General features: G+C 38.7%; 1 protein-coding gene across 1 annotated transcript in view; it reads left to right on the top strand.

The window, feature by feature from the left end:
- Nucleotides 1-13,965, top strand: part of RGS22 (regulator of G protein signaling 22) — a 60,885-nt gene extending 46,920 nt beyond the window's left edge. Inside the window, 8 exon segments of the mRNA XM_057366232.1 lie at nucleotides 1,272-1,433; nucleotides 4,347-4,526; nucleotides 6,019-6,180; nucleotides 9,618-9,645; nucleotides 9,793-9,869; nucleotides 11,143-11,245; nucleotides 11,804-11,898; nucleotides 13,818-13,965. Coding sequence (XP_057222215.1) covers nucleotides 1,272-1,433; nucleotides 4,347-4,526; nucleotides 6,019-6,180; nucleotides 9,618-9,645; nucleotides 9,793-9,869; nucleotides 11,143-11,245; nucleotides 11,804-11,892 — 801 coding nt within the window. The 3' untranslated portion in view covers nucleotides 11,893-11,898; nucleotides 13,818-13,965.
- The last annotated feature ends 1,215 nt before the right edge of the window (nucleotides 13,966-15,180 follow it).

Raw genomic sequence — 15,180 nt, 5'->3', positions numbered from 1 at the left:
AAGTGCATGTGGATTCTGTAACTGACTTTTTCCCTTTCTCTGTTTGTCAGGAAGATGGTTATTTTTTGTTTTCTATTTCAAGGTTGTTGACTCATAAAATAAGCAGGGTTAAAAATTGGTATAGGGATAGAAGCAACTTTTTGTTTTTCCCTTCATGAATATGCCCTAGAAATAATTTTTCCCARAAGTTCCCTAAATCTTGGTCACAGGGAATAGAACATGTTTGGAGAATTGGACAAGGGCTGAGAAGATCCAACAGCCTAAATTGAGCCGACATTATTTAAACCAAAGGACCCTCTACACAACTACCACCTCCTTCTCACCAGGGTAGGCTCTCACCCCTGGCAGGCTSTGCAACAGGACACTGAAAATAACCCCTGTTTTTAAGATAAGCTGCAGAAACCCTTTCAGTTTAAGATCAGGTTAGATTTCCAGGACTGTTGGCAACAACGAAAAATGTTTCTGTCCCACGCTCACCATTGAACAGCACTCCACCCCTCCAGGACTWMAAGAGTTTTAAACCATTTTTAGAAKATGGTTTTCATTCATCTATCTGATAACAAAAGGGGGTTGTTTGCCTTGCTCCTCAGCAACAGCACAAGAACTGTTTGTTCAGGAAGGTAGGCCAGCATGAACTTCAGTTCAAATAAACTGTCCCTGCATAAGCCATCTTTCTTTCTCCACCCATTCCTGGCTGCCTACTGCTCTGTGCTTGGMAGCATGAGGATTTCCAATATGTCTTGATGACTTTGAATTCTATTTTACTATTGGTAGCTTTATTTCACAGAGAGGAAACTCTCTGGCTTCTGTTGGTGATCATGGCAACACATTTCAAATTTCATTTTGTTGGTGAGATCCCCGCCAGAGGCATTTTACAACTTTAAGCTATGTGGTTTGTGTGTTCCTTTTTCTTTATTGTTTGTTTGCATAAAACTCAAACTGTTCTCTAGAAAAGTAGCCCGTTGTCATAATCAATAGCAATAGCTGTTTCTATACTTTGTGTTGTCATATGGTCTAAATCATTGTCAGTCATTTCCTCCCCCATCACGTTTTCCAAAAAATGTTCCCCAAACCAAACTGGGGAAAAAAAAAAAGGAAAGGAAGAAATGAAGTCTTGCCACATTTTATTGTATCCATGTCATAAACTCATAAACTACTGAMAGTTAGGGTCAGTGCAAAGATAAGAATCAGACAGTTTACACTAACTAATGCCTTTGTTATTGCTTTTTGAAACWAAGTTTATTTCGTGCATCTATTTCTTCTTTTGACAGCATGTGGACAATAAGAGTGTTTCTTCATCTAGTGAAGTAATCGCTTTCCGTAAAGTACTGTTGGATCCAGTGACAGCAAATCTGTTTCAACGCTTTGTGTCACTGAAAGGAGACCTACTGGGGAATGGAGTGCTCTTTTGGCAAGAGGTGCAAAAGTATAAGGTACGTGGTAAAACAGAGCAAAGGGAAGAGCATTCAATTTGTAAGCAAATGCATCCATTCTTGCATATTAGGAGAATTTTAGCAAGAATATCTACAGGCATTCTGTTGTTCATAGTAAGGCCTCTTTCACTGTTTAAACTGTTTTTTTTTTCTTCAATGAAAATCCTTACTTCTCAAGCATAGCTATTTTTGACTCCAATGCATTATCCTTGTATTTTTTAAAGTTTCTTCAAACTGCAAACTTCTTCTGAGTCTCTAAAACAATCCTACTAACTCACTAATGCCCATAGTTTGGTATAAATCTGTTGAGCAGTAGAAAATATGCAAACATTAAAATATTCATTCTGTCTTCAAAGCTGCTACCTGAATTCGGTAATTTCTCAAAAATCAGAAATTACTTCTAAATTGAATCAGATCTATGTAAAGATGTAAAGATGGCATCTACCTGAGAAACCTGTATGTACAATGCAGACCCCCACTCCCCTGCACTTTGCAGAATCAAATTTGACTTGAGCTGAGCTTGGGACCAAAGCAAAATGTAATGGGAAAGGTCAGCAGGGATTACTTCTCCTCCAAATACATATAATTTTGTGAAATCGTGGCTGTGTGGGTTGAAACACAATGGAAAACCTCTGGAGTGAAACTTTAAATCACATTTCAGTCTCCCAGGAGCACCCTGGCTTGAATGCAAGCACACCACAGATCTTTCATGAGTTCCTCATGCCCTTTGCCTCTAGGATATTCGTGATGCAAAAGTGCTACCAGAGTGCAGAACCTCTCCTGGGCTCCTGAACATACCCTATGTGCACATGGCCGGCAGGGAGCGTGAGATTAGCTAACATGCTCACAAAGTGGGATGTAAACACAGTTAATGCAGCAGTAGCACTTGGAGATCCTCTGCAGGCATGTGGGTGTATTTTCACTGTTTAATTTTATGAATTTGAATTTGGTGTCTGCTTTAGAAGGTGAAGCTCCTYTGTTTCCAGAGGTCAGTCTCTCTTCCTCACAAAGGCTCTGATCCCCAAGCAAGGAATCACTGGCTGAAATGCTCTCTAGGGGTGCTGCTGTCTCTCTCTTGGGAAATAGCTTAGATAAAACCCCCAGTATGAAGGCACCTGTTCCATGGCATAAATCCTTTTCTAGGTATTTGAAGTTTGTTCAGATTTGTGACTGTTTGTTGCTACATTATGGAGGACATGGAAACTTTCTGCAAATTAATGTGTCATGTAGTCTAGACTCTTCTTTTTGTAGAAGTGTTCTCTGAAGAAAGCCTTTATTGTTTTTTGTCGTCCCCCCCCCCCCATTTATGTTAATTTTATTTGTCTTGTTATCWAGAAAAAGTACAATCTGACCATATTTCTCCATGCATGTGATTTGTCATGGTTGGCAGTTGATGCTCTTTGTAGAAGCAGAGGGCTGGAGCAGTAGGAGTGTTGTGGGTCAGGCTGAACTGCAGGAATATTGCCAAAGGCGTGGGCAGCACTCTGTGCAGTGCATACTTGTATTGTCTGAGCCCTATCATGCCATCAGTTTAGAGAGAACTCCCTTTAGGAGTCAATGACTGCATCGCTCCTCATAACCCATCAGGCTGGCGGCACATCTTGGGACAATCCAAAACCAAAATCTTTTAAAACAAAAATGAAGAAACATAACTCTGTGGATCATTTCCATCTGTTCATCTACGCTCGATCTCATCTCTCTTCATATCACATGGCTTGTTTGTCTTCCCTCTTACTACAGCTCTCTGCTTTCTATGCTAGATGAGAAAAGAAAGCCATAATATATATTCTTAGGATATGTTAAATATGTTTTTGCRTTGCCTTATTTTCTTTATTATAGTTGTTATCATTCTTTTTTTTCCTTTCCAAAACTAAAAGTATTCATAATAAAGCAGGCCAACTCWTTCACATACCACATTTCTGGTTTAAAGCCATGGTTTTAATTTCTTTGCAAAGTAAATATCTAGCCTTTTATACCAAAACTAAATTCAGATTCTTCATTTAAAAAGCTCTCTTCTTGAAAACTCTAGAGKGCTCATTATGTATCTAGTAGAGACGTGATAGTCTCCTAGTGTTACACAAATTTCTTGATATATATGGATAGAGGGAAAGTTCATGTTTCAAAATGTTGGCAGGACATTCTTTAAAATATTTTTTCTTCATGTCAATGTCCAGTGGTGGCATTGTCAGGGTGTCAAAATGCAGTAATAACAGATTTTACAAGAACAATAGGATCACATTAARAAAGTAGAAGATTCCAGTGTTCCTTTGACATCTCACTCCTCTGAGTTCAAGTTTGTTTTGTATTCTATAATACACAGAGTTATTTCAAACCCTGAGGTTTTGGAAAACTAGAAAGTCTTAGTGAATGGTGAAAGTAACAGATTTCAATAAATGGAAAATTGTACTGGTAGCTGAAATTGTCCCCTCTTGTGACAGCATTCCTGATTAGAATGTCTTGTACCCTCTAAATATTTCCCCTCTTCTGTTGGAGCACTTAAAGCATTTCTTTTTCTTTTCATTACCATGGCTATGCAAGTCATAGCAGGCTCATTGTGAAAATCAGTGCATTTCACATTTRTAGATGTTTTTCTCTTTTCAGATTTGTCTCCTATTTGCCAGTTATGCACTTAAACTTAAAACTTACCCTCTTCCATCAGAACATGCAAGCAGAAGACTATCACCTAAAAGCAATGATTGCTATGTGTCTGCAWTTGCAAATCAGAAGCCCATTCATGTCTTAAGTATGGTTTTGACCATGCACATGTACCAAAAGAATTTTGCCCTACATACTGAAGGAATTTATTGCATAATTATTTTTGTATGACCATTGCTCTTTGATCACTGGGCCCTTGTAAAGGTTCTTGCCTGTGTCTGTCTCCATTGACTGAAAATGTTATTTTTCATCTTTCAGGACTTGTGCCATTCTCATTGCTCTGATGCCTTGGTTCAGAAAAAGATCACAGCTATTATTGACTGTTTTATTAATTCTGCCATACCCCCAGCTTTGCAGATAGACATCCCACCTGAACAAGCAAAGAAGATTGTGGAGCACAGGAAAGAACTAGGACCTTACATTTTCAGAGAGGCACAGGTAAAAAGCTGCGTGAATCTCTGTAATAGGTCTGGCTAGAGACTGTGTGTCTGATTTTAAGAGTAATCTTTTTTGCTTATGTGACATAAGCCTGGGCTTGAAGGAGAATACTATAGCCATGTATTTCAATGAGACCGGATGGTGGAGATGAAAGAGAGGCTTCAAATATACACTGCTCAGTAAAGAAAGTCTCTGTCAGCTAATTGATCCTGGAAAGGTGTTATCCAGGTCTGTGTTAGGAATTCTGGCAGTAGAAATTAATTCTGTCTATGTTCTTAATTCCTTGTTCTTTATCACTGGGTTAATGTCAGAGAAGTGATTTTGTGGTTTTCTTGTTTCGTGAAAAATGTAGATGTGAGTAAAGCACAAAGACAACTTAAACTGCTGAATGTCTTTCATTTCTTTATTATAGAAAGTGTGTATCAAATGGCTGTAGGCAATTTTCTCTCTGATCTTTCTATTAATCAGGTTGAATAGCAATTTTTGAACCTTTACTACCTTACTATTTTCTTATCCCTTGATACTGCCTTGTCTATCTTATCTGTCCAAGAAAGTAGTTGTTCTTCTTTTCCTATAAAATTGCCACTGACACCTTTAGACATCAATTGTGAGTCCATAAAGYGTTTGGATGACAAAAGATTAATTCATTTGTCAGAGAAAAGGGTTCATATAGGTCCTAAGACAAAGAGAAGTCTYATTTCAGCCTGTGTAAAACCCAGTGAACTTAGAAATGTGGCACAAAACCAAAGGAAGAGCTAGGCCAGTCAAGTTCTAAAGACTGAAACTTGACAGTGACTCACATGTCACTTTCAAACCTATTGAGCCARAAGCAGTGAGGTGCTGAGCATGCTTGGCTCCTTTGAAGCCAAATCTCAATGTGAATTAAACATCTAAATAAATTGAAAAATGTGAGCCTTAGTACGTGCAGCAACAGAATTCACTGAGCCCCTCTGTTTGCTTTTCTAAAATTGTTTTTCTTATTCTAGTTCAAAAACGACCCTGTGAGAGATTATATCATTTAAAAATTATCCAAGATTTGCTCATAGATCTGTAATGTGGTTTAAGAGCCTTTCCAGAGGCAAAAAAGTATTTCCTTTCTCTTAAGGAGGGGAAAAAAGCCCTCTCCCTAATGAACTGAATATTTTAAATACTTGAGCAGAACAGTGGTGCAAAAGCAATTCTACTGGTGTATATTTTCTCAAGAATACTTGTAAAAAGTGATGGATGTTTTCATTAATGCAAACAATTGTTTAGGGAAATATAAAAAAAGAAAGTGCCTTTTAACTGTGTTTTAGGAAGATTTCTCACCAGTAATAAACACACTGATGAAAAGCATGTGCTGAGCAAAGCTGGGCTGAAATGTCAGGACAAAGTACGTGGGAGGAACAAGGCTGTGTGTTCAAAAAAAATAGTTATCTCATTCTGCATTTTATTTTACAGTAAAATGTTTCCTTWATACGGTCAAGATTGACTTTATTTTCTTTCTGCGCAGATGAGTATTTTTGCTCTTCTGTTTAAATTTTGGCCAGAATTTTCTAAGTTCCAAAGCAAACCAGATAGTGAAAAAATTCTACTTGATTTGGAGAAAAAAAGGGAAAGAAAGATACGAATCAAGGGAGGGAAAACGGCAAAGGTAAGGCTCATAAAGTTTCAAGTGACAGCTGATGAACTGAATAACATGAACAGAAGGACATACATTAAAATATCCCTTTCTCACCCTGATTCAATGCTACCAAATATTCTTGTTAGATTTCAAGCTTTATATGCAACCCAGTCCTAAGATGATTAGTTCCCAATCCTGCCAATGCATATACATACATTTAACATAAAGCAGATGAGTCAATGGAATACTCCTTTTATTAACCAGAGGRAGAAATGTATTTTAATCACCTTTTGTGCCAAGAGAAGAGCAAARATGAAGGCTGAATTAAGAAAAATGAATCTGTGTACAGTCCATGTGTACTGTGGGCTACCGCAGACCTGTTCGCACTTTCATGATGCATTTTCTTATATTAGAATTTACGTTCTGGATCACAATTGAAATCAAACCAAACCCAAAACAAAATTGATTTCATATCTATTTTGTGGAAGGACCATTTGAAAATCCTGCACATTATTGTAAAAAAATATGTATGTGGTAATTGCTTTACATAATCTTTGCCTTTTCTTGAATATTTCTCAGCTTTGAAAGTGAAATTGTTAGACTGTTCACAGTGAGTTTCCAGAAARTTCCAGTTCATTAATAAAACTGTGACCTCTACAGTAGAATGCTTATTTGTAAAATAGTTTTTCTTGGATTTCTTAAAATTAAAATATAATGGATTTCTTTTTCTATTGATTATAGGCTTTGAAAAAGTTTATTTTTTATTAAATACAATTGTTTGGCGAGCTTTGAGGAGAGAACATTCTTTTAAGGGCAGAGAAATGACTGGACTTGCATTACAAAGTAGCATTACAAAGACCTTTATGTATCTTAAACACCATGTACATGTGTTGAGATGTTACTCATGATAAGAACCACRCAGGTGTCTGGACAGATAAAGACAGGCCCATGAGGACATGCACACATTGTTATCCTCTTTTAGGCACATGAAAGCTGAGCACCAGTGAAGCATTACTCAAGGMCACACACCAATGTCAAGGGAAACCTAAAATCCAAGAACTCATGTTCCTTTCTCCAAAGAACATTGTCTCCATATACACACGTCTGCCAAARCTATTGGCAATACCTATAGTGCAAGAATGCAGTATTTCAAAGCAATGCACTTCTATGTTTTCACAGTCTTGTTTTTTCATCTGTTTGCTGCCTGTCTATGAGATTTCTGATAAAGATCAAGGAATAAAGAGCAAATCTTGGGCAGGAGGGCAAAAGCCTAGCTTTTATGGAAAATAAATGGGAGAGGTGAATTACCCTTCTAAGCAAAGAAATAGAGTGAAAAATTTTTGAAAGCAAAAGGCAGAGAATGCAGCTCAGTAAACAGTTTGTAGACAATTCTCCTCACAAAAGAAAAAAAAAAATCAGTAAATCAGTTACCTTTTGAAATTTCTTGAAAGAAGAGGTGGAACAGATAAATTTTTCAAATATTTTTTAAATGCTTTTCCCATTCTGTTATTGTTTAACGAATTTGTCATTTCCTTTTCTTTTGCCTGAGATTGCTGTCTTCTCAGTGACAACRTAACTATTCAAATGATTCAGTATCCCCGAAGGATACTGATAAGRTTCATCTAACATGAGTGATAGCAGGTTCACTTGTTGGCTTATGGAAGGTGATGATTTTTTGGCAGTGGAAACAAGGACCACATTCCTCTGCCCCACCAGGCTCATTGAATGAGAGGAAAGCTCTGGCAAGGGTTAGAAACAGCTTTTCTTATGTATATCTCCTCTCCACCCCACAAATCAGTTGCTATTTTGGGTTTATGTCAAACAGAGCAATCATAGTCCTAGGGGAGGAATTTRCTTTCTTCTTCCTTTACAAATGTGTCCCCAGGGCACTGAATCCACCTGGGCTCACCTCAATTTTAGAACTGGACAGATAAGAGTAGGGTTTTTATGTAATAGAATGGAAAAAATGGGCAGACAAGGAGCTTTTCACYGAGCAATGATGCATAACTTGGTATTATTAATGCTATCTCAGAATTTTGTGTGAGTGCCTATTTGTTATTTATGAGGCAAATTCTGTTAAAGGCATCCTGGCAATGGACTTATTCCTTTGTTAGCTGCTAGATGCACATACCACATACTTTAAAATGTATTAGTCACTTTTTGCAAACTGCCTTGATGCCAGTACTAGTAATTTGTTGTAGTAATCGTTGCATTTTATCTCCAAAATAGATTTTGGATTTTTTTTTTGCTTTCAAGTTCACAAAATAGCTTTAACTTACACCGTAGATTTGTACTTATTCTTTCCATGTCCTTAGCAAAGAAAGCCATAAACATTATTTTCCACGTTTCTGCCATCTCTTAGCAATAAGTTTATTTGCTAGTAAGTGGTATAATGGCATGGGATCTAAATCRCTATAGCATTACTTAATTTATTATGATAATTAATTTTCAAAAACCTTAATTCACCATTCTCACCGAGAAAGCCAGCAAACATAAACTGCAGTGCAGTWGTATTCATGCTGCCTCAATGGTGTTTGCATTGGCATCCCTGTTCCACTGAGTGTGCCACCAAAGTTACTAAGCCTGTTTCTGGAGAGAAAATGAGCATCACACTGCCTGAGCAGGTTCTGTACCCAAAACTCACTCTTACAGTTGATGGGTTGATAGGACAGTAGGATGATGAAGAAGGAAAAGGAACTTGGGGAGCAAGGAAACAAGATAGTCTGATCCTTTTCCACATCCTTCAGGGACTTGCTAAGTAACTTTGGGAACAATTTGATCTCTTTTTTTTTTTCCTCACTTTCGCACTTGGAACATTGGACGGTTATACTACTCAGCTCTTGGAGATGTTATATGTGGTAAAATGTTGACATTGATTAATGTTTATAAAGAGTTTTGGGATCATCAGAGAGAATGTGCAAAGGTGAAACAAAACAACATGAAAATGACAAATAATTAATCACCAGAGCAGTTTGCCAAGGGTTACAATGCCTTGTTCTTCACTGTAAATGTTTTTAATAAGTTYGCCTGTTTTCCTAACTTTATACTGTAGTTTGTACACAGCTACTGGACCAAGCTGGAATTAATCATGACAAATCCTAATTCTACAATTACACCTGAGGCTAAATTAGAGGCTTACAATGTCCCTCTGTCCTTAAAATATGTTCTGTTGTAGATCTGCCCCTGTCACCTAGMTGTATTTTGGAGCAGGTGTTGAATCTGAAATGGAGATGACCTGCAGGAGTGTAGAGGCCATGAAACATGAACTAGAAAAAAGAAATGCTTAAAAAAAAAGTAGTATCTTCTGCTATTTTTTAATATGCTCAACATGATGAATTATGAAACTGAGCATTACAGAACATTACTGTAAATGACACAATCTCATTTCCAATGACAATTTTTGGTTCTTCRTGCTTTGCTTTTTATTTTAACTTTGTAACTTCTTCACATCTAATTACAAATTTTCAATATTAAAAATATTAAAGCAGGGTGAAGAAGAGGGGAGAAAACTCAACAACTTAAATCAGCTTAAGTCGTTGACTCAACTTAAGTCTTCGTCTCAACTTAAGTCATTGTCTCAGCTTAAGTCATTGTCTCAATTTAAGTCGTTGTCTCAGCATGAGCCCTTGACTCAGCTTGACTCCTTGACTAAACTGCGAAAGCGTGCTTTGGTAGATGGGCTTGATGGGAGGAGAGGATCAGCAACAACCTCAGCACCTAGAGATGGATATGGGAGGAAGGTAAATAATACGTTTCTACAGATGTCATTCAAGAGAGATAAAATGATCTTGGGAAAAGGGGAGGGGGGAGTTTGGTTTTGAATACTGTTGTCACATGTCTTCAATAACTGTTCATTCTTCTACAGTTAGCTTTGATGTTGTAAGTTAAYCCACTTTACAGGTGATTTTTTTTGTTCTTTATTAATTTTTTTAAGATGTAGGTTCTGAGTACATTTAGCATCTAACAGAATGTTAGGCTCTTATGGTGCGAGGATTAAAAAAGAATCTGTATTTAAAGATAAATTGAATAAAAAGTAGTTCAGTTCTAGAATAACAAGCTTTTCATTATTTGTGAAATTCATACCCTGAAAGAATTAGGTTTAGGCTAGAGTCCTGTTCTGGTCATATGTCAAAAACTGAAGCTGAACTCCTTTAGGTAATCTAGGTATTTGAAAATCTGACAGCAAATACCACTTWAGGACTTCTTCCATGGCAACTTGACTATGCATCAAATCTGTACTGGAAAGGTAAAGTTATTTAACTGGGAAATGGAAAAAACAGACATACTACGTTGTGTGTATCAAGGGATCATTCATGGCTAACTTGCCACTGCCAGAACATGACAGGGAACCTGTGCAACTACAWAATCCCAGGTATGTCATGTGAATCAGGAATACATCACACTTTGGCCACTGCTTGTATTCCATAGAGCTCTTACCATGGCACTATGTTAGTGAAGAGCAGAAACACCCCCAAAATCTGAAACCACAGTGTGAATTGCACAGATAAACTTCCACTCTTATCCCWTAATTGGACCTTTTCACTTTTGCTCATACCTATTAAAAAAAAGTGAGTTGAGCAAGCCTATATCCCTGGCATATGTCTAAGCCTTCAAGAGGTAGAACTAATAATAATCTTTTAAAGAGCAGTTTCCTTCTCTTTTGCAAGCTTCTTTCTACTATAGGAAGGTGTTAAAAGTTCTTACTGAATCATGATATGACAAATTGGCTCCAAACTTCTCATGCTGAGAAATAAAAACCAGGCCAAATAAATATGCAGTTCTCACACTGCTTTTGGAAAATAAATATAAACACTGTGTCTGTCAAACTTRCTTAAATCATGGTGTTTTGAGATTTACTTATTTACTGCAATACTATTTTCCCCATTATTCCAATATTGTAATTATCCAGTAACAGGGATATAACATAAACAAGTTTTTTATCTTACTGTTGAAATGTATCAGAAACTACAGCGATATGACCTGAAGGCTGATGTTTTTTTATGGTTCTTGCAGGCTTCCTGGTCCTATTCCAAGTACATAGAAGCCTTGGCGCTGGAGAGAATACTCATTAAAAGGCAAGAAGATATGGAGAAAACTTCATCATCATTCCCTGCAGGTTATTAACCAAGCTCTGTAGTTTAGCAGGACAAGCTTATAGCTCATGTGAAATTCTCTCAGTACAAGGACTTTGCTTGCTCTTCTTTTGAGTTGTGCACAGAAACATCTGCCTCTCTTTTGCTGTCTRTAGGGGAGTTACTCTCTGTGCTGTTCTCGTGAGTGATGTATTTTCTAAGAAAGGAGAAGTTGCAGGGTATCAACCCTGCCTTTACTGCACAGGTCCTAATGCAGAGARGAATAATGCCATTACTTCATTCTGCAGTGACATGGCAATCACATACACATTTAACCTCCCTGGCTTCTTGTGCTTCATCAATTTATATTCCAGCAGATACTGAAATCTCTTTCTCTTAGTCTGTCAATATGTTTTTGGAGGATGTGAGAGGCATTGCTTCATCCTTGTTTCAGCTGTGAATATCCTCATAGGTCTTTGCCAAGGATATTATGACCTGTTTATTTATTAAAAATATCCATTTAGCAGTAGGGTTAGCAATAGCACTAAGTAGTACTCAATTCCTTCTGTTTAACATAATTTTTATTTTTTCTCCATAACCAGGTTCCTTGTCTGTGTCCTTCCAGAATCCTGAAAGTTCTGAGAAAGACACCATTCCTACAAAGCGTGAACTCTCAAATCTTCCCAAGTAGCTGGAAGTGAGTACCAGACTGCCAGCAAGCGTACTTTGAAATAGGTATTCTTAAAAGCCAGTTTTCCTGCTGCCAGTGCTGATGCTCATTGGTAGCAAGTTATTCCACTCTAAATCATGTTTAACTGACACCGTACATTCTCCATATGAAGACAAACTTATTTTTCACTCCAGCCATGGTTAGCAGATCTAATGTTTGACCAGATGGAATTTTGTTGCAAAATGGCAGTCTCTGGAATTAGGTTATCTAAACTTTCCAGTTATTTTAAATAGGAACATGAGATGACTGGAGAAATCTCAGAAGTTATGGTCAAGAACTTGACACAGAACTAGCAATAGATCATCTCTGCCAAAGCCAATTAAATATTAGASTGAGAGAAAGAAGTGGGACAGCAAAAAAAATCTGATAAAGACAGAAAACCAGATTTTGCTTCAAAGCTTTAATTCCTAGAAGGAAGAATCCTCTGGAGGTTTTGTTTTTAAGCCTATGTTGAAATTAGGTGGACTTAAAAAAATGAATAGAACTTGGAATATTGCTTCCTTCCATCTCTGCTCTTCCTTCCTCTTCTAATTCTGTATTTAGCTCTGCTGTTTTAGGCAACTTGGTGTCCTGCCCTCACTAGTCCTAAAATTCCAAGTGTCTGAACATAATCTTCCTGTGGCAGCATTTTCTGCAAATGACTTCAGAAAAACGGCAGCGTTCCTTGATCTTCCCTCACATTCTCTTTCTGCCCCCTTGTCACGTCCTATAGTTGCAGTTAAAGTAATCCAGCCACCTGGGAYCTCATGTGCTTCTTAACTGTGATTATATTCCATACATCTTTGCCTTCTGTAACTCCGTTCTATTCCCCAAGGAGCTGTATCATTGTGGGGAGTCCTGGCACAGGGCCTTTGCTCTTGCTCCATGGCCGAGAAACCTCCAGCTGGGCCCAGTGACCACAGAGACACCTGCACCCCTTGCTGCAGCCCAGCCCAGCAGTCTCTACTCACCCTGYTATTCCAAACCTGAGAACTGCATTCCTGCCAGGCATCACGGTGTGGTACAGGCTAATGCARTGAGAAACTTGAGGTCCCAGGTGATTTGAGTGGTCTCTCCCACTGGCTTCAGTGCAGCCCACTCTCTAATGCCACTGGAGATTTGCCTGCCACAATCCTATAATGATCTGATCGCTCTGCTGGTAGGTGAAATAGCTACACAAGACCATGAATTCTCCTCATGGGGCATCTTCCCTCCACTTTGTAACAGAGTAGGGCACACTTTATCTGTTGGTGATAAATGTCAAGGCTGGCAGCAGGTGGCCTGTGAGAGAAGCCAGGGCTACCCTGCACTGAGCACAGTCAGTCCAAATTGCCTCCAGTGGACTCATCACAGGACGTGGCTGATCCTTCAGCCAAGACAGTGGCACCCTGGGGAAAGAGAAAGAGCAAAGAATGTCTGAGAGTGGAGGAAGGAATAAAAAGAGTGATAAACAACAGAGGGAGCACCAAAGGCAGAGGAGGAGATGTAAGAGCAAGAGGATGAGGAAGAAGTTGAGGAGAGGAGGAGGAGGTGTCTGTGGTGGAGCAGGTATTCTCTGCACCCTGTGGAGGAGTGATGCTGCAGCAGAGGAAAATAGCGAGAAGGAAGAAGGGGCTTCCCAGTGCCTCACCAAAGGGACAGAATGCAACCTGTGGTGATAACAAGGAGAGGAGGAGAGGTGCATGGAGTGAACTTGAACCTGAGAAATGCRGAGGAAAAGTGTTTTCTCTAAGGGTGTAAATGTTCTTATTTTCTTTCCCTCTCTCCCCCACTGCCTGAATCAGTAATGWTTTATTCTAATTGGCAATAAAATAATTTCCCCAATTTGAGTTGATGCATTTGTTGAAGAACTGTTCTGATTATTCCAACTGGCTGAACGTGGCAATGACATTTTGTTATCTTTTCAGGCACATGAAAATCTCTCAGAGGAAGGGAATGCAGAGGCATTCAGTGGAGGTGGCCAGGAGACATATGCATGTAATATGCAGGCAAGGTTTGTTCTTAAAATTCTACAGCAAAGATGATGACTTGGAAATATTATTGRGAACCATGGGATCAAGGGTAGAAAATAAACATCGTCCAATGTGTCTCATATCAACTTGATTGTGACACTGACTCTTGTGTTAATAATTTAATAATGTACCTTGAGGCTCAAATCACAGTAAGATTCCACTGAAGTATGTGTGGCACAAACTATTAGGCAGACTCTGTCTTAAAGGGCTTATAATCAAACACAGTTCTCTTGTGCCTGATCTAATGAATAAGTAAAACACTGCCTGGAACTGACAGCCCTGAAGCAGTGTATTCTGGCACACTGTGCTCTCACAATGTAATTCATACAACTTCTGTTCATCRAGTATAACTCGTGAGGTCTGTGAATTATTATAAAGTCAAACGCTGTTGTTTGCTCCCAGTTCAGTCTGATTCCTGTTCCAAAGTTCACCTCCTTTCTCGTTTCTGAGTTTTGATCCACAAGAAAKGCTTAAAATCTATCAGAATACAGATGGGATTGAGAAATTCTATCAAATATCATTAGTCCCAAGACATTATTCGATAGAAGGTTGCAGGAGCTCATAGCTCTTGTGTAGCTCTCCCTACTTTCAAAAAGTTTTAAAAAGACTTGGGGCATAGTTGATGTGGGGACTAARGACCAAGGATTAATTGGGGAATTAAGAGGGGGCAGGGGAAGAATTAACTGCTAGGCAAGAGACGGGATGATACTAGACCTCTCCACATTTTTCAGACCACTTCAAACACCAGTCTCCAGCCACAAAGCTGTTGGCTCCATTCTTCTCTACATGTGTGTAGCGCATGTAAAAGAAAGGCTGATCGGCGAGCTCCAATGAGCTGAGTTCCCGAGGACTARCCCTGTTAGGAAAGGGACTGTCTTCTCCTTCTTGTCCTGACTCCTTGAACAAAGAGAATGAGCCACGTAGCCYGGCCTCCTTTGTCAGAAGCAAAGATTCTTCAGTTGGAGCTCTCAAATCATTCTGCTGAGGAACACCCAATCGTGATTTCCTCCTCAGTGTGGAGTGGCAGCTAAGGATAACTAATAGTCTTCTTCACTCCTGACACAATAGCCAAGAATTGTAAGATATTTCCATTGGGAGTTGCTTCAGACAAGCTGGCAGGGAAGAAATACACTTTATTTTATGGATGTAGCTGCCCTGCTCATATATTCTCACAGAAGGAGCAAGGGAGATCATTAGTTCAGTTCCTGCTTTCCCCATGGTTCAGAGTTTGCTTCATGCTTGTCTGCACTGCTTCTAT

This window comes from Malurus melanocephalus, unplaced genomic scaffold (genome assembly GCF_030028575.1).
Source record: "Malurus melanocephalus ecotype Western Australia unplaced genomic scaffold, MMel_1.1 scaffold_62, whole genome shotgun sequence".
In the NCBI taxonomy this organism is placed as follows: Eukaryota; Metazoa; Chordata; class Aves; order Passeriformes; family Maluridae; genus Malurus; species Malurus melanocephalus.
Note: the sequence above shows the minus strand (reverse complement) of the source record. Positions and strands in the feature narration are given on the sequence as shown.